Here is a 26,587-nt window from a genome sequence, read left to right as displayed (position 1 = left end):
CTGTAAGAGCATCTTTTCATCCTGTCTCAAGGGAGCACTAATGCTGTGGTTGCTCACAAAAACAGTTCAGGAACATGAAAAATGTTGACCTAAAGCCCATTCTTAGGCATAATTAAGGCAAATGTGTGTCATTTTTGGTCAGGACTGAGGGCTGCCCTGTTATCAGTGCAGCAATTGAAACATGTACGGAGTGGGAGTGAGCCCTGCAGGATTGAGCCCCTCATCCTAACAACCCAACTTTTGGCTGGAACAACTTGCCAGAACCTCACTGAAATCAGTGGGTTTACACCAGTTTACAGGAAGAGATGGTTTATCTCCAAAGCTTGTGCTTGATGTGCTACTTTAGCACTGCCTGGGTAGCGAATCATACCAGGACTTTTCAGGTCTTTTAATAGTGTGGGTTTGTTATTTTCTTTTGAGGGAGAGGTGTGCATTTTTAGCATTTAGGTTATTTAAATAAGCCCTCCAGAGATGGACTCTGGAAGAACCTGGTCCCTTATTCACTCTATTTGAGAGATGAGCCAATGCTGCATTTCAGAAATTTCTCCAAAACATAAATATTAACGAATTTTTATCTGAAAAAAACCCCAAAGTTACTAAGCATAAAATCATAGCTTGGTAAAATTTGTGCCTTGAATCTCAAACACTCTGTTTATGCTACAAAATATAACTTACTTTTGATTTCATGCAGCAACTCTGGAGAATGGAATACTGCATCTGAGGGACTGTGTGGGATTTACCTGCAAAAGAAGGAACATATCAGGGATGAATGCTGCAGGCATATTTGATACCTCTGCTTCAGAGCTTCAAACTTGCTTTCACAGCTGAAGGGCTCTCTTTTAGCCATTGCCACACTGAATTGTCTTACACTGTTAGCTTAATTCATATAATTTTGTCTAGGTTTGCTACTTTAAGAGGGACTTCCCAGTTTTTTCTTGTGGGTATTTTATGTAAAATATATTTTCAAAGCATTTGCTTATATGCTAAGATCCTGTGCTGTTGAACTCAGCTTGTTTTGACAGCAGAGCTCTAAACTCCTGGAAAAAGATGGCAATGCTGGCATAAATCCTGCTGCCGTGAAGGTGCTCCTCCAAGGTGTCTGCACTTACGTGAATGCTTGGCTTTCAACTTCTGCAAGAGCAAGAAAGAAACATTAAAGAAAAGTAGAAATAATAGTTTCCATTAGACTTGTTTGCACTGCTGTGTGTCAGGAAGACCTACCTTACAGCCTTGACTAGGAAATTCATCAAATGCCACTGCTTAGCTATCACTGTTACAGTAACTTGGTTTAATGACAAGAAACTCTTCCCCAGTGTACCCTTTATTGCCGTCTCTTTTGGTAACTTGGTCCTCAGACCACTGCGTGCATGTACATAATCCCAGAGACTGCCTGCATGCTTTTCTCCCTCGGAAGAGACAAACTTGACAAATTTCACATCACTTGGACCAGGCCTGGGTAGAGGTAACCAGCATGTCTGAGAGGTGACCCACAGGAGACAGCAGAGAATTAAGCAGCTGGAAAATATCACGTACATATTACCTCAGGAGAGGCCTCTGATTTCAGCATTTCCTTTTCTGCTCGTTTTCCTCTCTTATTTAGCAGAAGAAATCAGCCTCTCCTGTTATTTTAAAAGCTAAGCAGGAATCTCCTTTTTTTCCCTTTCCTTTTAAATATTTAATGTAGTGAGCTGCCTACCTGTTTATTCCTTTGCAGCTTCATTGGCTTCAGAGGAGCCATGAACCAAGCTTTATTCCCCTCTGGGTGACCTCCTAGGTGGGAGCACCTTGCCCCGGAGGTGGTCCCACTAACAGCCCTGAGCTGTTTGCAGAGTACAATACCACTCACAAGAAGCAAAGGGGGTAAAAATCTGACTCTGATCTGCTGTAGAAGTGCAGGTAGATATTAACAAAGCACTTTCCAGCTTAGATAAAATCTCATTTTTTTCAGACATCAGGCATGGAACAGAAGTCTTCATCTCTGGTCGGTGATAATATTGAACACACTGATGAGCAGTGAGGGTCTCATATCTTCCTGCAAAGCGGTGTCTGGCTGAAGCCGCTGTCAGATGCAGAGCTTTGGATTAGGTAGACCACTCTCGTTTTCCCATACCACAATGTTTATATATTTAAATGACTTGGCTAAAACTTGCATAGATCCTGGAAGATCGTGGAGGAGGTTAGTGCTCAGCAGTGGCAGCACAGTATTTCTGAGGGGATGTTTTCCAAAATCAGTGCCCCAGACCACAGCTTTCCTGTGCAGTTTGGTTTGGCTTGGAGGGTGAGCTTTGACTTGCGTTTGCTTTGTGAGCTTTTTTAGGACTCAGAGGTTTTCACCTTCAGCAAAACTGGCAAAACTACATTTTAATGGCACTGGACATTAAAAGATATTTCTGAGAAAGCCTCTCTGCCTTTTAATGTTGTTTAGGACATGCTTTCCCTCCTTTACCAAGAAGGCCCGTCCACTGAGGGTATTTTCAGACGCTCTGGAAGTGCAAAAACCTGCAAAGAGCTCAAGGAGAAGCTTGATTCAGGTGCTGAGGTGGACCTAGCCTGTGAATCCATATTTGTGACAGCATCTTTGTTTAAGGTATGCGAAGAACATTCCTTTCCCCCTTTTTGAGAGCAGTGCAGATCCTAGGCACAAAAAAGTAGGACTTCTCCCAGGGACAGGCCCAAAGAAGACTTGGTGGGCTCAATTAAGAAGAATGGACTGGCACAGTAACATTGTGAGGATCTCCAAAGGGGGTTTCCATTGAATTAGGATGGAGGAGAGGTCTAGCCAGTTTATTTTGCTGCCAGCTTTCCTGAGGTCTCAGCTACAACCTGGTCCTGTTACTCTCTCTGTCTCTGCTTAAAGTCAATGAAATACTAGAAAAGCAGATTTGCAGACCTGTCTCCTTACTCATTGGTAATACCCTACACTACATATCCTAGTGAGTGTATAGTGTTGCTCAAAATATTTGGGTTAATTTTCCCATGCATTACCTTTTCTTATAGACTTGTATGTTAAAAACAATGTTCCTTCTGCAAAAAGCACCCCAAGAGTTCATTAAAATTTCAGCTACAAGGAGGATCATCATATTTCTTTTTCTTGTTTTATTGCAGTGCATCTGTTTGTGTGTAGTTTTTGCTTAAAAGAAATAGTAATCTCCATTCTCAAGCAAGCACTGGTTTGGTGGAATATTTTTATTGGAGAAAGCCATTCCTTTTGCTATGGGTGAGAAAGCACAATTACTTTGCTACTGGTGGATTTATAACATTCCTTTAGGGCAGGACAGCTGCACCATGCAAACTGCTGGGGTGCAATACTCATCCCATGGTAACGGTTTCACTGAGGGGGAACTGCTTAGTGTTTATAACAGTGAAGAGTTACCACATAAGAGCAAATGTGTTATTCATGGGCATCATAGCTTCCCTTACCCTAGCTTGTTTGGGAAGCTAGGATATGGGCTTCTTCCCAAGTTGCAACAACTTGCCTGCCAGTGGTTGAGGTATTTAGAAAAGGAGCAGCAAGACTACCCATGACCAGTGTAAGTACTCCATTACCGAAAGGGATTGATTAGAGGAAGGAAGGTGGGGGTGCCTTGGAATGCTTATGGTCTGGAGATATTGAAGCTTGTCACCTAAGGAGAAGAAACAGGGACTGAAGATGAGGTGAAGTGATAAGACAGATATGCAGCATCAAAATTATTGGTCCCACTGCAGATTTTTTAGTTCAGCAATAGCAGATGAAGTTTCCAAATACCTCTATTTTGACAGGAAAGGGTGAGGAAAGGGCAGGAAAATACTCACTCTAAGCATAATCCAAAGTACTTCTTTATCTCAGGTGATTTTCTGCTGGTTTTGTTGCTGTGTGTAACAAGATGCTTGTCAGCCAGTGTTATCCTACTGATACATCCTCTTGTAACTGCGTTCTTATTCCTACTCCCTCCCTTGCTCCAGAACAGCTGTTCATGTGTTTTGTTCTTCTTTTCTCTTGATAAGGATTTTCTTCGCAACATCCCAGGTAGCATTTTGTCATCCCAGCTCTGTGATAAGTGGGTCTCTGTGATGGATCAAGGAAATAATGAAGAGAAGATAAAAAGCATCCAAAGGTAGAGTTACTTATATTCTCTATATTCTTTTCCTATGAATTTATATCCCAGAAGGCAGAATCCCAAATCTTGAACCTACAATTATTTTTTTCCTTTAAATAGATGCTAACAATATCTTCATGTATGACAGATCATTGAATATATACTTAAGCGATTGCCTCTATGGGACAGTTTTCTGACTCTATTTTGTCCTGCTTTTCTGCCTTTGTGGATATCAGTAAACAAATGAAATATCCTTTCATGAAAAAATAGTATTTATAGTATTTATAAATACACTATTCAAGACCTGCATTTCTGCCTGATACCAAATCCAAAATAATCTGCAGGGAACTTTGAGATCCTAGGTGAAAGGGTAGTTGAAATTAATTCCTCATATATTCCCCCTCATTCATTTCAAATTTTAGTGACTTTTTTGAAGCCAAGGTGGAATTGTGAATGAAATACAGGAGCATAGCAACAAGGGAAGCCTGCACCCTTGCAGGTGATACAAAACAGAAAGTGGGCAAAACTTATGTCATGGGAAACAGAGCTTGGTGCACTAGGTGACCTCACGTGTACTTACATACATATATACTTACGGCAAACTGAACTGTTTGGTTAAGTGAATAGTGAATTATGAGGCAACTTAGGTGAAATACAGTTTCATGTCATACATTGTACTTGGTTCATTAGTTTGACAGAGTGTGTTTTTCATTATGTGTTAGGGTGTTCTCTGTCCTTCCAGAAAACTGCTAGGAGAGGGAAAGCAGCTGAACAAGAACACCTCTTTGACACACTCCCTAATTTAATTGGTGGACCATGTTACGCTCTTTCTGTATTTTCACTGTCTTGACTTGTGTGTATCTATGGAAAATGGTTTTATTTTTGTCCAGTCACTAATTTGAAGAATTAAATTTGTGTATGATTTCAGGTTAATAGAGCAGCTCCCCAGAGCTAATGTTGTTCTCTTACGTTACATCTTTGGAGTACTGCATGGTATAGAAAGGCGATCTGAAGAGAACCAGATGAATGCATTTAATCTGGCTATCTGCATTGCACCTAGCTTGCTCTGGCCTCCTGTTTCCTCCACTCCTGATATAGAAAGTGAATTTACAAAAAAGGTAAGAGACACTGCAGTGTAGTAAAAACCCAAACCAACCTTCATCCTGTTCAACCAGGCTGTTGATTATAAACACAAAAACAGTCAGTACCTCTTTACATCAGGACTTGTCCACTTATCAGGGTTCCAGAAACATTCGTTGATCCATATTCATAATCTGCCTGGAAGAAGGGGAGTGATATCATAAAGCTATACCGAGTGTATTAGCAAAGTGCTACTGTCATCAAAAAGATCTCTGGTTGTGGTAAACCTGGAACAGGACAGAGTAGAAATGGAAAAGATGTATACAGGGATGCATCCTGGGACATTTTACCTGGGCCTATCTGTTTTCCTCTCAGGCCCAGGAGATCAGGAGAGGAGTTCCTGGCTGTAAGGGAGCACATCATGGATGGGCAGTTTGCTCCTGTTCCTCATCTGTATGGTGAGCTTGCCCTGAGTGGAATAATGGAAGATCTGACAAGACATCTCTCTCCCGTTGCTTTGTTGCAGATTTCTAGTCTGGTACAGTTCCTCACCGAGAACTGCTGCAGGATTTTTGGAGAGGAAATTACCTCCCTCTTTGGAGAAATACTGATGACGTGCAAGAGAGAGAACAGCTCAGGTAACAGATGATGTTTCAATCCTGTTAGCTAAACTCAGCCAGGCAAAAGATCAGTATATTCCATGGAAGAATGCTGTTCCCTCTTTATGTGGTGTTCCCAGATACTGCTGTTCACTGATTCAGCTTATCATAGACCTGGACCTTATCACAAAATGCTGTTCCAAAGAATCCATTTTTCCTATTCCAGTCATCTGAGGCACTGTGTTAAAAAAGGGTGGAGGGGAAACAAAGAAAAAAAAAAAATCTGGAGAAGGTTTCATCTCAAGTCTAGAATTTTTGCCCCAGCCTATGTTTTCCCCAAATAACTGGAAGTCAGTGATCAACAATATAATAATAATTATTGGTTATAATGGTTGCAGTCCAGCTGTCACACCATTATATTAGGGTTGAAAGCGTCTATTCTTCATCATCAAAAGAGAGCTCTCCAGAGTTTCAATGGGACATCCAGATTTTGCTACTAGCACAGAAAAGTCATGGAACTGGTGACTGAAAATGTCTGACAGACTAGTTGGCAGAACATTCCAGAATATCATTAATGCTCTTTTTCTCTCCAACTATTCTGTGATAGTATTGATTTTTACAGGAGTTTTGGGCCTCTCCTTAAAATATTTCTAAAGCAGAGTTTCTGTAAAATAAAATTTGGCACAGCTGATCTATACTAAAAGTGGTAAAGGCACTTGCTCTGGCATGCCAGACTGACTCAGTGTGGCTGTCCCAAACTCCTCATGCTCTGCCTCCAGTGAAATTGGTGAAATCCAGTGAAATTTGGCCTGCCTCCTCCCCAAGAGTGGAAGCACATGGGATCTGCAGTGCTAGGATGTGCTACAACTCAAGAGTTCAGACCCACAATAGCTTACAGCAACTGAACAAGTTTTCAGGCATGCACTGAGGCATGGGGACTGCCCATGCATGAACTCTGCTGCAAATGTGAGATAAGTCAGCTTAGCATAGCCCAGAGCAAAAGAGATTTAATGTAATTCCAATTATCGCATATACAGAATAGGGCCCGAGTGTGCACTGCTCAGTGGAAATGAGGTGGCTGTTTAAACTGAGAGTAGAACTTTCTTCATAGTGTTGCTCTTAAAGATACTGTAATTCCTGGAAGACCATAAAAGTACAAAGTATGCCCTATTTTCTTCATTTCTCTAAAAGAAGGAAAGAAAGGTTAAATGTTGCTTTCAATATTCATTAGCAAAAAGAAGAACATAAATTACTGGTTGAATATACTGTATATAAATTATTGTTTATAGCTGGATTGCCTAGCACTAAACATTCCACACTTAAAAAAAACGCAAACAAACTACAAAAAAACCTAACCCTTATTTGTGCCATTATCATACGTTTCTTGACTGAACTGCAACTTAGCATTCATTTAGGTTTTTCTACTTCAAAATAGGACAGTAACTTTTTCTGAAATTATTGGCATTTCTGCCTGAAGAATCTTTAAAGGGCAAATACTCCTGAAAGTAAAGGATACTTAGAATCATAGAATGGTTTGGGTTGGAAGGGACTTTCAAGATCGCCTAGTCCCACCCCGCCTGCCATGGGCAGGGACACCTCCCACCAGACCAGGCTGCTCACAGCCCCATCCAGCCTGGCCTTGAGCACTGCCAGGGATGGGGCAGCCACAGCTGCTCTGGGCAGCCCGTGCCAGGGCCTTACCGCCCTCACGGTAAAGAATTTCTTCTCAATATCTAATCTAAATCTGCCCTCTTTCAGTTTAAAGCCATTCCCGCTTGTCCTGTCACTACATGCCCTTGTAAAATGTCCCACTCCAGCTTTCTTGTAAGCCTACTTTTGGTACTGAAAGGCTGCTATGAGGTATCCCCAGAGCCTTCTCTTCTGCAGGCTGGACAACGCCAACTCTCTCAGCCTGTCCTCACAGAAGAGGTGCTCCAGCCCTCTGATCATCTGTGTGGCTGTCTTCTAGACTCACTCCAACAGGTCCATGTCCTTCTTGCGTTGGGGGCCCCAGCGCTGGATGCAGTACTCCAGATGGGTCTCATGAGAGTGGAATAGAGGAGGACAATCACCTCCCTTGACCTGCTGGTCACACTTCTTTTGATGCAGCCCAGGATACAGTTGGGCTTCCGGGCTGCAAGTGCACATTGCTGGGCCATGTTGAGCTTCTCACCCACCAACACCCCCAAGTCTTTTTCCTCAGGACTGCTCTCAATCCATTCTCTGCCCAGCCTGCATTTGTGCTTGGGATTGCCTCTAACTGTGTGTAGGACCTTGCTGAAAAAAAATGCAGCTGCTTCTCAGCAGGGTGGTTCAGTCACTGATATGTTAACACTTGATTTGTCCTTGCAGATGCTGTTTCTCTCCATCTGAATGACTCTTCGTATGACAGCCTGGAAAACGAGGCAAATGATGAAGCTGACTCTTCTTCTAGTGACTGGATTAAGAACCGAGATCAGGATAACAGGAGCAGGGAGTCTGTCTTCACTCTGAGTGATGGTGATTCGGAGCAGACAGAGGTAGATGAAATCCAAAGTAAAACCAAATCAAAACAGTTGACAATTTCTGTTGACATACACCGTAAGTTTTCATCACAAGAAAACTCAGAGAATGAGTCTCTCTGCTCCAGTGCACTGGGCTGCTCTTCAGCAGCCACCTCAGATGCTCTCAAAACCTTGAGGAGGCACAGGCGCTCCTCAGAGCCTGCAATTGGCCTCCTCGCTTCCAACTTTGCCCGCATTGGTGATGGTCATGAGAAGGCAACACGCAAAGCCAGCTGTGATGTTGTCCTGTTTCATGAGGATGAAGACTATCTCCGTCAGCTTCGGTCATTGCAGATGGAAGGGCAAAAGCTTATCAATCAGAGCTTGATTATAGGGATTAACGTTGGTAAAAGTGACAACACAAACCAGAACGTTGAAAAGAAAGACTTGTCCCATTGCCTCCTGCCTCCAATGCCAGAGGGATTAAATATTTGCTCAGGATTTAGCTCTTCTAGCCTGTCTTCTCCTGGGACATCTCCATCTGTGTCATCAATGAGCTCTCTGGACAGTGCTTTCTCTCAGTTTTCAGACCAATCTGTGTTTACCCCAACTGAAACCTCCTCCCCTTTTGATAGCACTTTTCAGCCGCTAAAGAAACATGAAGACACTGCCGCTGAAGCAGATGATGACTATTTGGTTACACCTACCAAGGTGCCACCATGTCCACAACCTACCAACGCTTTGGCTGAGAGGGGCTCAATGGAGCTCAACAGCAGGCCAGCACCCCTGAAGCCTACTGACGGAGTCGACGGCTATTTGATTAAGCCTGACATTCAGCCGTTACCTCTGAAAATCACAGGAAGAGACAGACTTCATGATCCAAGATCAAAGAGGAGGTCTAGAAGAGCATTACAACAATCCAAAGTTTGAAGAGACTGACCAAAGCTTTTTTGCGGAGGAATCTTAATGCTTAAAATAAACACCATAAAGAAAATGCCTTTGGTTTTAATGTGTGTTCATTTTAAGTTTAATATCCAGGTTGTTCAAATGTAATTGAGCAGTTCCCAGATTCACAGCTTTTCTTTTTTTAGGAAAACTGTCTGAGTAATGTTCCCACATAAAGCTTTGCAAGAACATTGTAAGAATAATAAAAATTGCTAAAAATCAAGCAAACAGAAATCTCCCCAAAATCTGGATGGGTCCCAGAAGGAAATTAAGAGCAGCGCCCTGTTCTCTGAGCCTGCCAGGGCAGCAGGGTGCCTGCTGGGCCTCTCCCCTTGACCACTCGTGTGTTGAGCCTTGCGGATGTGAGTCCCAGTCCTTTGTGGTTTTGATGTAGTGTGCAAAGTCAGCATAGATCTGTGGTACTATACTACTGTTCTGAAACTGATAGGTATTACCTTCATTGTCCTCCAAGGAATAAGTGTATTGTTTTCTGTATGTTTATAAGGTATGTTGATAGGTGTAGTTATTTCTTTCACACTGCAAAGGAAAGAAAAAAATAAGCTCAAAAATACGTAAAGAGAAATGCTGAAGCTTGTAACTAACACCTCGCAACTCTGTGTGTTTCATATCTTGTGCTTTGTTGGCTTGTTCTATTTGTGTTTAAGTTGTGAATAGTTTCTTAACACTGCTGTAAATGGCATTATGTATTATTGCAAGCAGAACACATGTAATTTTATTATGCAGCATCTAAAACATCATATAATATATTAAAAGTAATGCATTATCTAAATGCTTTGAGTTTGTATAATATATCCTGATAAATTTTGCTATTATATATGTTCTGAAAAAAATGTGTATTTTTGTACTTGCAAAAAACTGCTGCTAATTTTACGAGTTCTGTTTTGTTGTTACAGCACTGATATTGATGTATATGCATTCAATGCTATATATTAAATATTATTTGTTATGTCATAAATTCAATTTATATTCTGTGTAAATTTTTTTAGGTCAGTTCTACAAACTATTGCTGAAGCAAAAGTCCCAGTGATGCCACTGCAATTCTTGCATGAGGAAGGACTGCAGCATTTTTCCTCCACTTTGGGTGGCATCATTCATACTGTATGTCATCATCCTGTTGACTTTTATAAATTTTAATAATATTCAAACAATAGTTCCTACCCTTTTGCTCTTCATCTAGGAAGATGTGAGGGTGTTTTCAGTTAATGGGATGCAGTTAATGACATGGAGGTGCAAAGAGATCTTGTTAGGTAATAGGTATCAGGGTTGGAAGCAAGAAAAGGTGGGGAGCGAGACACTGGATGAGAGCAAGATTTATTCTTTAATACTAGCAGGTTATAGAAGAAGCTAGAAGGAATGGCAGGGCTAAACTAAATACATCTGGGCATGTGTGCATGTATACACTGCTTCTGAAATTGCATTGACTTATTCATTACCTTTCCATTTTCAAAAGCCCTCGCCCGCTGCAGTTTAGTAATGGCCAGTTGTGGAGTTTCAGATCCTATTCTGCTTAACTATGCTCTCGTACAGGTGCTTATGCTCCTGAGTCACTACACATTTCTAAAAAATGTAAACGCTGTCCAGTACACTAACCCATTTCCAAGTATTATCAGCATTAAAGGTTTTTTTCTCTGTATCAGACAGAATGGATACTCTCCAGCAGATTGAGGAGGGGGTGGGTGAGGGTGGGGGTGTCTGTTTGCAAAGCAAGAAATACCCTTACTTGAAAATATGGAATCAGAAGGTTATTATTTTTGGCTCTAATCCTGCAAATGTCGTAGCTGTAAGCAGAGCTGCATTTGTGGAGACCCACGTAACGCAATAAACCATCATGGACTTAGAACTATACTAGCATGTATAATTTTGTGCAGGCTCAAAGACTTCAATTTGTTATTTTTTCATCTTTTTCATATTCAGCTATTTTAATAAAAATGATAATACACAGAATCTGATCTGTAATAGTCACCTTCCAGAGGTAAACCCCTTTGTATGTATTTTGAGACCTGTCATCTAACAGCCCTACATATGCACCTCCTTTATAAAAAAAAAAAAAAAAAAGATGCTATTTTGAAATAAAACAGCTACTCTAAATTTCTTTTCAAAATGGTAAAAAGCATATTGCTGTGCTGCCAAGATTACATCAAGTAGCAAATGCTGATTCATTGCAACAGTAATAAAGCTTTAGAAAAAATCTCTAGTCTCTGCAATATAAACGTTCTGTCCTACAAATGGTATCTTCCAGCAAGTCATTTGTCTCTGCTAGTCTGGAGTAAAAGTATATCCAAGAGTGCTTCGATGTGAAACAAATTATGTGTCTGCTTTTGAGCTGTAGCTAATGCTAGAGTGCTTTCAGCTTTAAACATATGGTGAACAAGCTGGATGTAGACCCAGTACAATGTAAAATGCACTTCTGTCTTAAAAGACATATATACCCTGCTGCTGCACGAGGCATGTTCTGTGACAATCACAAAAAAGAGCGCTAATGGAGAAGATCACCGTCTGCAGCTTCTCACTGAAGGAATTAAATGCTGTTAAGATCCAAAATGGATTCTACTGAACCTTTTCAGAGCGTCAGATGCAACTGAAGACTGCAGTAAGCAGCAGCTTTAGGTACTTTATTGTTGGGAAGCCAACATTTAATGTGCAGGGAGGCCTGCTCCTCTGCTGCCCTGGGCACCCCTGCAGACTGGCATGGGATCTCGGGGCCAGGGAATATTAAAAGGAAAGCTTTGTAACATTTTCTATGGCTCTGCTGATGGCCTGTGCGGTGGGTTGTCCCTGGCTGGAGTGGTGCCACCAAAGCCACTCATCACTCCCTCCTCAGCTGGGCAGGGGAGAGAAAATACAGCAAAAGGCTCCTGGGTGGAGGTACGGGCAGGGAGAGATGGCTCAGCAGTGACCGTCACGGGCAGAACTGGCTCGGCTCGGGGAAATTAATTTATTACCAATCAAATCAGAGTAGGATAAGGAGACATAAACCTTCCCCGCAGCCCTCCCTCCCTCCCGGGCTCGGCTTCGCTCCCCATTTTCCCTCCCCCCGCGGGGTCCCCGGCCCTGCCCGCAGCCCGGCCCCGGCCCGGGCTCCTCCCCGCGGGGCCACGGGCCCTGCCCGGAGCCGGCCCCGGCGCGGCCCCCGCGGGTCCCGGCCCCCTGCGGGCACCCCCTGCCCGGGCTGCGGGGGGGAGCTGCTCCCCCGCGGGCTCCGTGGGCTGGGGGCACGGCCTGCCCCGCCGGGGCTGCCCCGCGGGCTGGGGGAGCCGCTGCTGCGGCGCCCGGAGCCCCCCGGCCCCTCCGCACCGCCCGGGGCTGCGGGGCTGCTGCGCTCACACGGTCCCGCTCCCCGCTCGCCGCGGCGGCTCTTCATCCCAAGCGCACTACCACCATCGCTGATGGGCCTGGCCTTGGTCTCAGCCAGCAGCGGGTCCATCTCGGAGCCAGCTGGCGTTGGCTCCATCAGACACACGGGAAAGCGCCTGGCATCTCCTCACAGAAGCCACCCCTGTAGCCCCCCCGCTACCAAAATCTTGCCACACAAACCGAATACAGCCTGTGAGAAGGTGTTGGGGTAAGGGTGGCCCCAAAGGCTGAGCTTCCCCTTCTGCCCTGGCTCCAGCTGGGTGCCCCAAACACTGACCCCTGGTGAGGTCCTGCCCGGGTCGTGGCCGCTGTGGGATGCTGCATCTCCCCCAGCCACCTGCCTCCCTCGACTGGGGTGGCTGCTTTGGAGGAGGTGCCCAAGTTTTAGTTACAAATGGTAGGTGAGATGTTTCCAAAGTGTTTTCTTCCTTCCTGGAGTAGCAAAAGCCCACAGAATAATAATAGAATAAAAAGGTGAGTCTCTTAGGGAAGAAACAGTGGCAATGGCTCCTCATGCACTGCTGTCAAGCACACAAAATGAAGCAAACTGACAAATCACCTCTCTCACTTGGACTTCCTGTCCCACAGGGGTTTGTGATCTCGTCATTAATGAGCATCCTGCCTCTGTTTCACAAGTACTACTCATCATTTATTTCAGGTAATTTCAGAGATTAATATAATGTAAATATAAAGCAAAATGTTCTCAACCTGCATTGAAAGTTTTTGCTTTTTTTTTTTTTAGCTATGCGTGCTTATGTGCCTGAAAGGTCATCATATGGGTTTTTTCAGGTGGTTTTTGTGGGCTTTTCCATTTTTCTCCATCAGTCTCATAAATGCTACTGCTTCATCCCTGGATGATTTATCTCTCCAGCACAGCCCAATTCAGGAAGCAGGAATGTATGTCTCATTTATTCTCTGCTTCAACTAGCTTGTAGAGTTCAAGCAAAATAGATCCTAGGTCCTGGGGCTGAACCATGACCTTTAAACTGAAGGCTAATATCTGCTGGATCAGCTCCTTTCCTGTTCTGGAGACGTTATATGGCTCCAGGACCTGGTGGTCAACATCTCATTTCCAGCTCTGCTCCTGATCTGCAGTATTGACGTTTGGCAGACTTACTCGCTTCCTCTGTTCCCTGTTTCATGCCACCAATCTTTTCTTTAAATATCCCAGTGTGCTGGGACAGGCTGGAGGTTGCTGGTGTTTGCATAGTGCCCAGCACAGGGTGGGATGCTGCATGTGTGGGACCTGGACAACGGTGCTGCTGCACAACAGTGAAACCTACTGACAGCCTTGGTATTATTATGACTGTGGCATCATCTGCGTTAGATGTGGAACATGTTAGATGTGGAGCATGGAGCTGTTACTCAATTTTCTATCACATCCACATCTTCTTCCCTTGCCTGTGCCTAGGGCAAGGAGGGAGCAGAAGTTCCTGCTTCAGAGTGTGTCCTCCCATCTCCCATTCCAGATAACTATTTACCCATGTATAACCAGGCGTGAGAGATCGGGAGGGATGTAGTTCAGTGCTTGTAGGGATGACACACGCATGTGCACTCACACATATGCACACAGTGAGGCTACTGTGACCCATGCAAAAACAGACTTGCTTCGCATGTCTTGCAGGCCAACTTGCAGCACCTACAGCACATCCAAGTGAGGTGAACCTATCAGCCTCCCCTATTTCCATCCACAAAAACACAGGGGCATGGAATAATTCAGGCTGGAAAACCTGAGAATTCTCTGGTCCAACCTCCTGACATGGGTTTGCCCGTCCATGTAGCTCATGCCTGGAGGAGGGATAACAATATCCCAGCAATCCACTGCTGTTCATCATGGCTGGGGAAATTTAGCAACAGGTAGCTGACTCAGACAGCTAGCTAAAATCTTTTGGAACAGATGATGTCGATGATATTTTAAAGAACACAGAAAATGTCTAAGAAACCAGAAAAAGCTGTAGTATTACATCAAATCTTCAGGTTATCCCAATAACCTGAATAATTAGGAGCAGAGACTATGATACATGTTTTCCCTCAGTATTTAATGTCTCCTCATATCCTGGGTCCAAAATACCTGAATATGCCTAAGGAGATAGCCTCCGTGACACCACTGGCCAATGTCATGCACTCACAGCATTTTGAGGAATCATCTAGAGGAGGACCCAAGGCATCAGCCACACTGGAGCCTTTTTCCTCACCAAGGGCTGATGCAGGAAGGGGCTGAGTGAGCGGCCGCGTTGTGCCTCGCCTTTGGCATTTGTGCAAGGCTGCTTCCCCTTGGAAGAGTCCTTTGCTCCTGCCAAGTGTAAAAGGCAGTGGAGCATGATGTCTGCTGGCTGAGCAGAGCCCTACATAAACATCAAAGGAAGTGAGCCAGCTCTCTCATTCACTGAAGCGCTTGCATGATTTCACCTACTCTCAAGATTAGTTACCAATGTCTCTGTATTAAGGCCACTGTCAAGTTAAACTAATCGACCCACTAGTGTCCAAAGGGGAAGACTGGTTAAAAGTGTTGAATATTTCTGTTAGGACATGGTCGCCACACAGGGCCTAGAGGATTTAGGCATCACTTGTGTTTTATAAATATGTACAATGCACTCTGTAGTGATTTTTCCTCGATACTAGGTTTTCTCCAGGCCTTATTTTGTCAGTTTTGTAGTGGCTTCACTGCAAATGTCAGCAGTTCCTCGAGGACAAGTACTCCGGTAGCTGCTGCCAGTTGCATTAAGTTAAATATTTCAGAATTTAGCCGTTCTGTGACCCTCCATGGGAGAGGTGTTTTCAATGCAGAAATTATTTCTCTACACTCGATTCTCTTGTCACAAACTATTTCCATCAACCTGCTGCAAATCTGCTTTCAGACGCAGCCATAATTCTGATGTGACCACTGAAGGCTAAGCTCTCCTCCTCCTCCTCCTCCTCCTCCTCCTCCTCCTGGGTATGGAGAGCTTCTGCAGGGTTGCTTGCTGTCCTGGGGGCTGCACCAGGCAGGAGGTGGTGGGTGGTCTGCTGGCCAGGGAAGGGGCGGGGGCAGGGCAGCACCACCCTGCTGATGTGTGCAGCTGAGGCTACACGATCCCAGCAGAGGGTTTAGACGATGAAGCCCCCCACAGCAAGGGCTAATGAAGCAAGAGTGACCTGCGGAGGGCACTCGCTGGTGGTTAATGCCTGGGCTCGAGAGGGGACCCAGGGATTAGAGGGCAATGCCAGGTGTGGGAGCCCAACCTCACCTGCACCAGAGGAACCCCAACCCAATCCCTTGGGCCACTGAAGGAAAGTGGTCAGCTCATGGTCCCTGGGTGAACCCCACCGAGGCATTAGCGGGGCCACCCCCCATCCCCCAAGGCTGGCAGGGGGAGCGCCTGCAGGGGCGTGGGGACTCACAGGGAGCTGTGGAGGAAAAACATTTGGGGATGTTGTGCAATACATGAGGTGTTGTAAGGGGTCTGTGGGAACGTGCAAGACTTGTTATGGGACATTTAGGGGATGATCAATGGCAGGGAAAGGGAGGGATCATGGTGGGCTGGGGAGGAACCGGTGTGAGAAAATAGCGGGAAAAGGGGATAAAAGGGGCTGGTCGGGGTAACAGCTGGCTGGTCCGTACGCTCCTCTGACCGAGCCCTGCACCTCGTCACCACAGCCTGCCCTACAGTCTTACTAAATAAATATTCTTCTTTAAAAATATTTATTACCGCTGCTACTATTAACAACAGCTCTTCTGTCCTTTCCATCGACTTTCTGTGCGGGCACAGTCTCCATTCGGAGCCCGGGTGAGCGCCCACCACCCAACCCTCCAGCCAGGCTGGTGGGCAGCAGCACGAGCGCTGAGTGTCGGCAACTGGAGTGGGACCACGACCCTCAGAGGCTGGAGGTGCCGGTGCCAGCACCTGGGGAACCCGGGGCCTGGGGCGGCTCTGGGACAGACGGAGTAGCTAATGCCAGCAAATGGAGAGATCCATTTTCCACGTGTGGGTCCGTATTTCACTAGTGGACGTGAATCTGACCAGCCGGAGAGGAACAGCACCTGCTGCCCGTGCTGCTCACATATGTGCAAGCACTGTGTGTGAGCGGCTACCTCACAGCATAGCAGTTTTGAAGAAGAAGGGTTTTCTTAAATTTCAAGTGCTCCATGGACAGCTTGCATGAAAGATGTAGTATAAGATGTTTTGAAAGGACTTAGGACAGGAGAGGTGTTTCCCCCGCCCCGATCCAGCTGGAGCCACCAAGGGATCAGTTGCCATTTGCTACATGTGGACCCCCAACCTCACAGCAGGCAATAGCAGCTTTGTTAACATGATCAGCCTACTTAAAATGTTTTACCTGAACAAACTGGTTGTATTTGAGACATCACTGCAAGTTCCTATAGCAGAGCTGGGGGGCTGGCTTGGTGGGGGTGGTAGGAAGGAGGTGGGGCTGTGCTCAGGTGTTTGTTTTATTGGCACATCTGCTTGGGAAAGGGACATCTGACACCACATCCGCAAGCACCTTTGACTCAAGGAACCGGAGGTGACCAGGCAGCCAAGGAAGTTCATGCCCCAGAAGTCACCTTTTCAAACAGGACTTGGTCTCCATGGATGGTTGGCATTGAAAGATGCTCTTCATTTCTCAGGCCCATCGGAATACTTCCATGGCATTACTATCCCTCTACTAAATATCCAAATACTTGCAGAAATGTGCGGCACCTAAATGTCATCAGGCTTTTCATGCAGAGATAGCCTGAGGAGTCTGGAAGGTCCACTTCAGCCTGGGCTTGGGCTTAGCTTGAATGTGTAAATAGTCCCAGAGAAGTTCAGTAAGATTGTTCATGTACTTAAATTCCTTACTGGGCTGGAGCCTGCGGGCCTGTTTTGTAAATAAATTAGAAACCATACCAGATGTTCCTGCATTGCTGGAAAAATTGATCCCTAACAAGTTTCCATTTACAATTTTAATTTCTATTACAGAGATCTGCCTATCATTTTATGAAAGAGAGACTTTGAAAATATTCTTTCATTGTGTAAAACTAAGGAAAAGTATTCAGTACTTATGTATCCTGTCTAGATTAAAAAAAAAAAAAAAAAGAAAAAAAAAAGAAAAAGGAGAATTTGACCAATAAAATGTTTGGCAAAGCCAAAGTCTGAATTTTTTGCATTTTTTTACCTTGGGATATGAGTTTACAGTACACTTCTCTGAGGTGTATAAATTCAATGACATAGTAATTGGTTTATTACACAGAAACTGGAGGCTCCAACTTTGCCAAGTATTTTTATTATGTAAATTCTTCACTTCTCTCACCTTCAAAAAGGCCATAAAAGCCGTAACTCTGAAAACAGGTCTCTGTGAACAAAATCGCAGCCCTGCCTCACAGTCAGGAGACCCACACGATGCGGGTGCGGAGCAGGTCCCATTGTAAAACAGGTTGTTAGTTCATGTCCATCACTCCAAGGTATTTATAGCCTCAATACAGTCGCCATGTGTAGCTTTCTGTTAGGAATGCATAGCTCTCATCTCATAAAGGGATGGATGCCCTCAAATCTGATTTTCTCCTGTGGCTGGTGCATAATCAGGCCCTGAAACCTATTTATTTTAAAATAAATCTATTTTATCGGGGTTCATTGCAATGAAAGGGAGGAGGTGGGACTGGCTGCTGAACTCCCAAATGCAGGGGACAACACCTCTCTGCTCCTCAGATCTGTGTCCCCAGCTGGGCTGTGAAATACCTCCCAGGGAGGAACAGGGAGAGGACAGCACTCCAGAGCAGGACAGGGACACTTGGATCTTGGAACCAGGTCCAGAATGAACATTGGTCTGCTTCTAAGTCCTTGAAGCATCCCAGACCTTTCGCTGCTTGTTTGCAAGAGAGACATTTCAAAAGCATCTTCTGAATTGTTTTCTGAAAAAAAAGGAAATAATCTTATAGCAGGCCAGACCGTCAGACCAAGGAGCTGGCACATGGGTGGGCTGCATCTATGCCTCTGTTTGACCCTGCTGCAAGACCTTGGGTGGTTGAAACCCTTCCCTGGGGCTGTTTTCTGGCTGTAATTTAGATGTATGAGACATGCAGGATGTAAGGGAGAACTGGTCTACCGTACCCCAGACTGGCAATCTGGTAACGGGCAAGGAGAAGGCTGAGGTACTCAACAACTTTTTTGCCCTGGTCTTCACAGGAAACCTCTCTTCCCACACCTCTCAAGTGGATTGACTGTAAGATGGAGACTGGGGAAGCACAGTCCCTCCCACCGTAAGGGAAGATTAGGTTCATGACCCCCTGAGGAACCTGAACATACATAAGTCTGTAGGACCGACAAGATGCATCCCAGAGTCCTGAAGGAATTGCTTGATGAAGTTGCCAAGCCACTCTCCATGACGTTTCAAAAATAATGGTAGACAGGTGAAGTCTCTGGTGACTGGAAAAAAGGCAACACTGCACCCACTTTAAAAATGAGTAGAGAGTAGGACCCCGGGAACTACTGACCTGTCAGCCTCACCTCTGTGCCTGGGAACATCATGGATCAGATCCCCCAGAAGCTATGCTGAGGCACATGGAGGACAGGGAGGTGATTCAAGACAGCCAGCATGGCTTCACCAAGGACAAACCCTGCCTGACCAACTTCATGACCTTCTATGATGGAGTGACTGCATCAGTAGACAAGGGAAGAGCTATGGATGTCATCTGTCTGAGCTTCTGTGAGGCCTTGGACACAATTCCCCACATCCTTTTCTCCAAATGGAAGAGATAATGGATTTGATGGGTGAACTGTTCAGTGGATGAGGAATTGGTTGGATGGTCGCATCCAGAGGGTAGTGGTCTATAGCTCAATGTCTGGATGGACATCGGTGGCAAGTGGTGTCCCTCAGGGGTCCATATTGGGACCAGTACTGTTTAATATCTTCATCGGTGACATAGACAGTGGGATTGAGTGCACCCACAGCAAGCCTGCAGACAACACCAAGCTGAGTGGTGCAGTTGACACACCTGAGGGATGGGGTGTCATCTAGAGGGACCTGCACAAGCTCAAAAAAGTGGGCCCATGTGAACCTCATGAAGTTCAACCAGGCCGAGTGCAGGGTCCTGCACCTGGGCTGGCCAACCCCTGGTATCAACACAGGCTGGGGATGAAGAGCTTGAGAGCAGCCCTGCAGAGAAGGACCTGGGGGTACCGGTGGATGAGAAGCTGGACGTGACCAGGCAATGTGTGCTTGGAGCCCAGAAAGCCAACCGTGTCCTGGGCTGCATCAAAAGAAGTGTGGCCAGCAGGTCGAGGGAGGGGATTCTGCTCCTCTACTCCGCTCTGGTGAGACCCCACCTGGAGTGCTGCATCCAGCTCTGGAGTCCGCAGCACAGGAAAGATGTAGACCTGTTGGAGCAGCTCCAGAGCAGGGTCACAGGAATGATCAGAGGGCTGGAGCAGCTCTCTGATGAAGACAGGCTGAGAGAGTTGGGGTGGTTCAGTGTGGAGAAGAGAAGGTTCCGGGGAGACCTTGTTACAGCCTTTTGGTACCTAAAGGGGGCTTACAGGAAAGATGGGGACAGACTTTTTAGTAGGGCCTGTTGTGATAGAACAAAGAGTAATGGTTTTAAATTTAAAGAGTGTAGATTTAGACTAGATGTAAGGAAGACATTTTTTACAGTGAGGGTGGTGAACCACTGGCACAGGTTGCCCGGAGAGCTGGTAGATGCCCCATCCCTGGAAACATTGAAGTTCAGGCTGGATGGGGCTTTGAGCAACCTGACCTAGTTGAAGACATCCCTGCTTATTGCAGTGGGCTGGACCACATAACCTTTAAAGGTGCCTTCCAACCCCAACTGTTCTGCGATTCTAGCCTGGTCTACAGTCTCCACTTATATTTAGACACCTAAATTCAGCATGGGCTCTCTACAAGGAGATTTAAGACCACTTTCTTCTCTCCATGCCTATAGAGGGAACATTGGCCCTGCCTATGGGAGAAGTGATTCATTAGTCTCCCAAAGTCACAAATGAAGAATATGCCTAATCTGTGGGAGGGACTAGATCCTACCCTTGGAGGGAGAACCTGCCTCTTGACTTGCAGATCGTCTACCTCAAAGGAATGTCCATCACATCTGGACTCATCAGCTAATAGCAGTGTAAGCCACCAGTCCCTGATACTTCTTGTATTTCCAGTGACAAAGTGGCCCCTACATCACACTTGTCACCTTCACTGGAAGAACTCACCATCCTTTTGTTGCAAGCACCCTGATGGTTTTGTTTCCACCAGCCTCTCCTCCTTTGATCGTCCTACCCAGGTGACGCTGGAATAACTCAACCGTACAACACGGCTTGTGTGTGCCAGACCCAGCAGGTCAGAGTGGGCTCCTGCAGGCAAGCCTGTGGGGAGAAACACAGCCATTTTACCATGAATTTCCATGCATCTGCAAGTCAAAACAAAAATGAAAATGTCTCACGTCCTACATGGGTGTACTGAAAAGGGACTTCAGGAACGGAGCATGCTTAGGAGGCTCACTCCGGGGATGGGGAACCTGGCTCTTGCATCCCCTGAGCACCACGCCCCTGCTGGGCACCAGCCAAGGTGTCTGTGTGCTTTCCTCACTCGGCGCTCGGAAGGTGTTCAGGCAAACACCCAAGAAACCCAGGATAATGCATCAGGTTTGAGGCAGGAGGCTGGATAACTTTGATTTATTTTCCTCTTAGCAAATGTAATTGCAAAATAGGTCAGCGCAGCTGTTACGGATTCAGCCTGTTCCCTTGCTGATGCTTGATTTCAGCTTTTTTTGCGTGGGTGTTATTGATTACAAGGAACTGACAAAAACATGCACCTAAGACCTGTCTGGCTGTCAGCTTAGCTATTTCCAAAGGAAAAAAAAATGCATAGAACGATCTTTTTAAACAGAAAAACAAGGCCTTCTTACAAAGGTGAACTTATTCTTGAAAAGAAATAAACAGACAGAACAACAACAAAAACCACCAGGCAAAAGTTTTGTGTTAAAAGCTTGGAAATTCATGATTTTCATTCATGGTTCATTTACCATGGGACATCAACTAGAGATTTAGGGGCACACTGCCATGTGCCCAGTGTTCTGGCTGTTGGCTAGGGAATGCCCGTGTCCAGCCAGGCTCTAACATCCCCCACAGGGAGCCGTCCTTGAAAGGCTCCCCAGTAGCCACCAGATCTGGGTGCTTCATTGCTCATGAACACAGAGAAACAAATCAAATACTGGTGAAACAAATGCTTTTGAGAAAATTGACGAGAGCAGCAACTCTTTCTGGAGGTGGGAAGGTGAGGACCAGGCTGTCCCGTGCACCTGCTCAGTGATGGGACCATCCACGTGGGAAGAGCCTCCCTTCAGCATCAGAGCTGGAGGCAGTCCGCTCAGGGATGTGGGAGAGGGGGACTAGCTGCCATGGCATTTGCTTCCTTGCACAGGTGACACCCTGTGCATTTCCATCTAGGTGAATTAGGCAAAAAAGCTTTTTGGGTCCATGTCAGCTTTTGGCACCTCAAACCTGCTGGTAGCAGTGAGTTCAGTGCTGAGCTCTGCCCACATGGAAATGGCATCCTAGGGCTTCGTTTCAAACCTGCCACGCTCAGCAAAGTGCTGATGGAGGGCTGTCTGAAATTGCAACTACGGTGTACCCTGGTCCAGGGCATCCTGCTGCCTTTCCTGAAGCAATGGAGTTCATGCTTGCTCGGAGTAATGAAATCTCTGCTTTTCAATACAGAGCTTTTTACTGGTTGAGGATGTGGAGGAAAGGTTTTTATTTGCCTAATTATCTGGAATTCTTGGTATCATGGAATCATAGAATGGTTTGAGTTGGATGGGACCTTAAAGATCACCTAGTCCCATCCCCCCTGCCATGGGCAGGGACACCTCCCACCAGACCAGGTTGCTCACAGCCCCATCCAGCCTGGCCTTGAGCACTGCCAGGGATGGGGCAGCCACAGCTGCTCTGGGCAACCTGTGCCAGTGCCTCACTATGCTTGCACTGAAGAATGAGGATGTGTTTTGTAGGTAACATTGAGCCTTATACCAAAATCAGTCTAGAAGGATTTAATCCACAAATTCCTAATTTGTAGACTTACCATAAGCAGTTGGCCTTAACTGGAGCCTGGGCGCTCCATGAACACTAACACATGTGTCTGAAAAGCTCTATATACATATGCATATGCGTGTATTCATCTGTGTGCACAAATGAGGGACATGCTCAGCATTGCTTATTTCTTTCTCTCCCATTCAAAGGTTTGCTCAGACCATTAGTGAGACCTGGAGGCTGCCCTCCCCCCTCCTGCCACCCCCGACACGTGCGCACACACTCTCACAATGAGCAAACAGCACAAGCCATGCGCTGTGGGTTCATTGCTGAAATTGTTGCAGAGACACTGCTGGCTATGGAAAAGGGCATCAAAGAAAGCAGGCAGGGCTCACAAACAGAAAAAAAAAAAAAAAAAAGGACTGTATTCTTCAGATAATTTATTTGCAATGAATAATTCAGCTAGCTTTTGCTGTGAAGCTGAATTAAATACAGAGCATTAAGCACACTGAGATCCCCAAATAAAAGGCACTATTCATTCCTAGCACAAAGGAATATTATTTACTATCATTAATTAACTTCCACACAAAGCCGCAGCCATTTCTTTACGTTGTGAGAAAGAGCGAGAGGAGAACGTGAGCACAGAGCTGCTGTAATTTCCCTTTGATTTTCTCTCTTTCCGCAGACACACACTGGCTGCAGGCTGAGCTTGGCTTGCCGTGGTGTTTTTGGCAGCGCCGTCCCTGTGCTGGAGCGCAGGCAGGTTGCTTGTTATAGCAGGGAGGGGTGCACCCCTGAGCCCCCCGCCCCTCGCCCCTGGCAGCCGGGCTGTGCCCCAGTCCTGCCCCAGGCTGCCGCAGCACTGGGCTTCAACAGTGATGGCCCCAGGGCAGCACCCAGACCTCCCAGTATGGGTGCAAAAAGCCAGTAGATGGTGTAAACTGGCATTCCCTGAGCATATGCAGCTTAAAGGATTCAGATTGCTCTGAATAAAACCTAAGGAGACAGAGATGTGTTTGCCTTTGGGAAATGGGTTAACAGCCTGGATGCTCCATCTACCTAGTGAGAAGCATTTTTTAGCATTTAATGAGCCTGTGTGCTAATTAGTTCACTGAAGTCTCTCATTTGAAATACCAAGCTTTAGAATAACCAGAAATGCAAATTCTTGGCAATATTGGCAATTATTGTTACTGCTGGTGTAGTGACTAGAGAACAGCTCTTTGCAAGCAAAAAGGGAGATGCGAGGCTTGTGTCGGGTGGTTACGGAGCTGTCTTAAGCAGTTACGTTGTGCTCTGTGTAAGTGATGTAGATCGCAAAAAAAGCTGGGTGGAGACTTTTTGGCCAAAATATTTTTCTGTTGGAAGGCAGGGGTTTCAGTTATATTGAAACATTTCATAAATACACATCACCTTTGCTGAATCATTTCTTTTTAAAAAGTGCATCCACCTGCCTGCCAGGTGAATGGAGGTACATCAGAAGGTACTTCCAAGTACAACCAAGTGGTACCATGACACCAAGGCTTCCACACAGTTTGTGGGGACTGTTTCTGGAGACCAGTTCAGGAGAAATGCAGCTAAGCCTCTCCTTCTCCCTGTTCACCATACACTGAGCTCAGGTGCCTCCAGAGAGCAATTTAGATCAGCTACATGAGGTGCTGCCCCTTCTTGTCCACTGTGCAGGGAATGAATAGCAAAACACCTCCTTGGGATTCACTCCCCCTACCCCTTAAAGAAAATAGCGGACCTCTGTTAAAAAAGTGAGAGGCTTTTTCACAACTACAGGCAACCCTGTGGACTGCAGTGAACTTAGGTGAGGGAGGACCAGCCCCTTCCCCCAGAGCAGGGCATCCCAGCGTTCAACCACCCCCAACTTCAGGCATGAGGAAACTGAAGTTCAGTCAAGGAGACATCTTCTGAAACAGGTGTCACGCTGCATATGACTAAACAGGAGGCTAAGTGCATCTCTAAGATTCAGGGGGAGTTTAGGTGCCTTTAGGTGAAATTCAGGTTAAACCCCATTTTAGGTGGGATTTAGAAGGACCAGCTCTAATGATGGTTACCTCTGTTTTACTGTCTGAAGTACACTGGAGGGCAGACACAAACCCTTTTGACATGACCTAGGTGTAGTGGGGTGAAGTAGGAGGGGGTTTGTGCATTGCACATCCCAGAGGCTGCCTAAAGGCAGCAGCGCCTTTGGCAGAAGCGCTGCAGCCCACTCATTGGCAGCAGCAGCCATCACCAACCACGCAAAGCCTGCTTTGAACTACCAAGGTGGCTGCTGTGTGTGCAGGTGCCCCTTGAACCTCTCAAGCTGCCTAGGGGTGACCTTCTCTTGGTCTTGTAGAGGTAAGAGCAAGGTGCAGGTGGGTAGAGGGAATTTCACAGGGAGAAACCTGGCACAGAGCAAGGGTCAGGTTTTCTCACGTTCCTCCTTTTTGGCTCCATGAAGAGCTCCATCGTCAAACTTCTGAGCTTCTGACACAGGGGACAAACCATGATTTTTAAGAGTAATTGCCTGGTGGAGATATTAATTCTGTTTTTGTCCTTCCCTGTAACAAAAGCTTTCCAATAATGTCATCACCACTCATCAGCATTACGCACTAAATAAATTTAAATAACACAATTAATGTATTACCCTTTTACTCTTTGCTTGATGTATGGCCCAATAAATAAATGTCACATTTCTATTTCCAACTCTATCGTATTTATATGCTCTCAGGACACTTTCCAAAGATCATTTCCCAAGACAGAAAGAGTCTCTGCTGTGAAGGGGACTGTCCTGACCTGGAAAACAAGTAGGCAGCACACACATACTCGCCTCACAAATGAATTGAAAATGCACAAAATACAGAACAACAGATTACAGGTCAGTTTGGGTGGAGCTTCGAATTCCATGTGAACAGCAAAGATTAAGCAGAGAGCATGTATTAAGGGACCTGGTTGCATAGTCCCTGATAAAGCTGGGATCAGTAAATATTTTGAGCATAGGGATCCATCAAATATAAGCTGTAAAACTGCCTTAAACCACACCCAGGCACAGCAAACCCTCAGGAAGCAGAAAGAGCTGCTGTAAAGTACGGAGCTGGGCTTAAGTTGATTATTACCCTTTCTTAATGCCCCCCCCAAAAAAAAAAAAATAAAGGGGGGGGGGGAATGGGTGCCACCTGAGATTACAGGGAAAGAAATGAACTGTAAAGGCTCCTCAGATCACCCCTCATCCCGCATCACTGTTACGGACTTTGCCAGACAGGAGGTGTTGGAGGAACACATGTACCGTATCTTGTATCAGTGCCTTAGTGGTCACGAGGCTGTTGTCGTGCCCGCACACCGTCCCTGAGCTGCAGCCTCCCACGACGGGCAGGGCAAGGCAGGGCAGTGCAGGCAGGGAGGTGTTACACAGCCCTGGGAGCAGAGGTGCACCATGTCAGACTCTCCACACGCAGACAACTAAACCAGCCTAAGATCCCCAAATGGAGGTATTGAGTCAACCCTTCAGCAGTGGCACATGGACCTAACTGCAACGACGTAGCCACGGATGGGGAGCTCGTACCCTCTGAGGCCCAGAAGAGGAGTTCCTTGCCCATGATGAAGATGAATCATGAAAAAAATCCTTGGATGCAGAGCCAGGGGTGATTAAAAGCGTCTTTAATCCTCCCACTCTAATTTCCTTAATTTCCCAAGACAAATGATAGCATCTGAATATTTACATACTTCATGCAGACTGACAGAAAAACAAAGAGACCCATCTTCCCACTGGAGATCTTACGTTTTCTCTTCCTTCTGGGTATATCTTGAAAAATGTTGGACAATTACAACTTAGCTGAAAGATCATACCTTGAAATAAACTTTCTTACAACTACCTTTTTTACCCCTCTGGCCGTCCAGGCACTTCCCACCCATTCCAGTCTCATCACCAGAAGCAAGATACCTCTTGTCCAAGAAGCACCAAATGAAGACAGATCTTGCCAAAGCACATACAAAACAGGCTGATACAGCTCTGCAATGTGTCCTCGTTATAGAAACACCTAAAGCTATGAGTGATA

At 45.8% G+C, this 26,587-nt stretch overlaps 1 protein-coding gene across 2 annotated transcripts in view; it reads left to right on the top strand.

Moving 5' to 3' along the window:
- The window catches only part of ARHGAP20 (Rho GTPase activating protein 20), a 71,416-nt gene extending 53,117 nt beyond the window's left edge, over positions 1-18,299 (top strand). For both annotated transcript variants that reach the window (XM_080377181.1, XM_080377180.1), the window contains 5 exons: positions 2,426-2,587; positions 3,985-4,094; positions 5,005-5,194; positions 5,683-5,794; positions 8,108-18,299. In XM_080377181.1, coding sequence (XP_080233307.1) covers positions 2,426-2,587; positions 3,985-4,094; positions 5,005-5,194; positions 5,683-5,794; positions 8,108-9,168 — 1,635 coding nt within the window. In that variant the 3' untranslated portion in view covers positions 9,169-18,299. The remainder of the gene's footprint in view (positions 1-2,425; positions 2,588-3,984; positions 4,095-5,004; positions 5,195-5,682; positions 5,795-8,107) is intronic.
- The last annotated feature ends 8,288 nt before the right edge of the window (positions 18,300-26,587 follow it).

Source organism: Falco punctatus, assembly GCF_963210335.1.
Source record: "Falco punctatus genome assembly, chromosome: 2".
NCBI classification, from domain to species: Eukaryota; Metazoa; Chordata; class Aves; order Falconiformes; family Falconidae; genus Falco; species Falco punctatus.
Note: the sequence above shows the minus strand (reverse complement) of the source record. Positions and strands in the feature narration are given on the sequence as shown.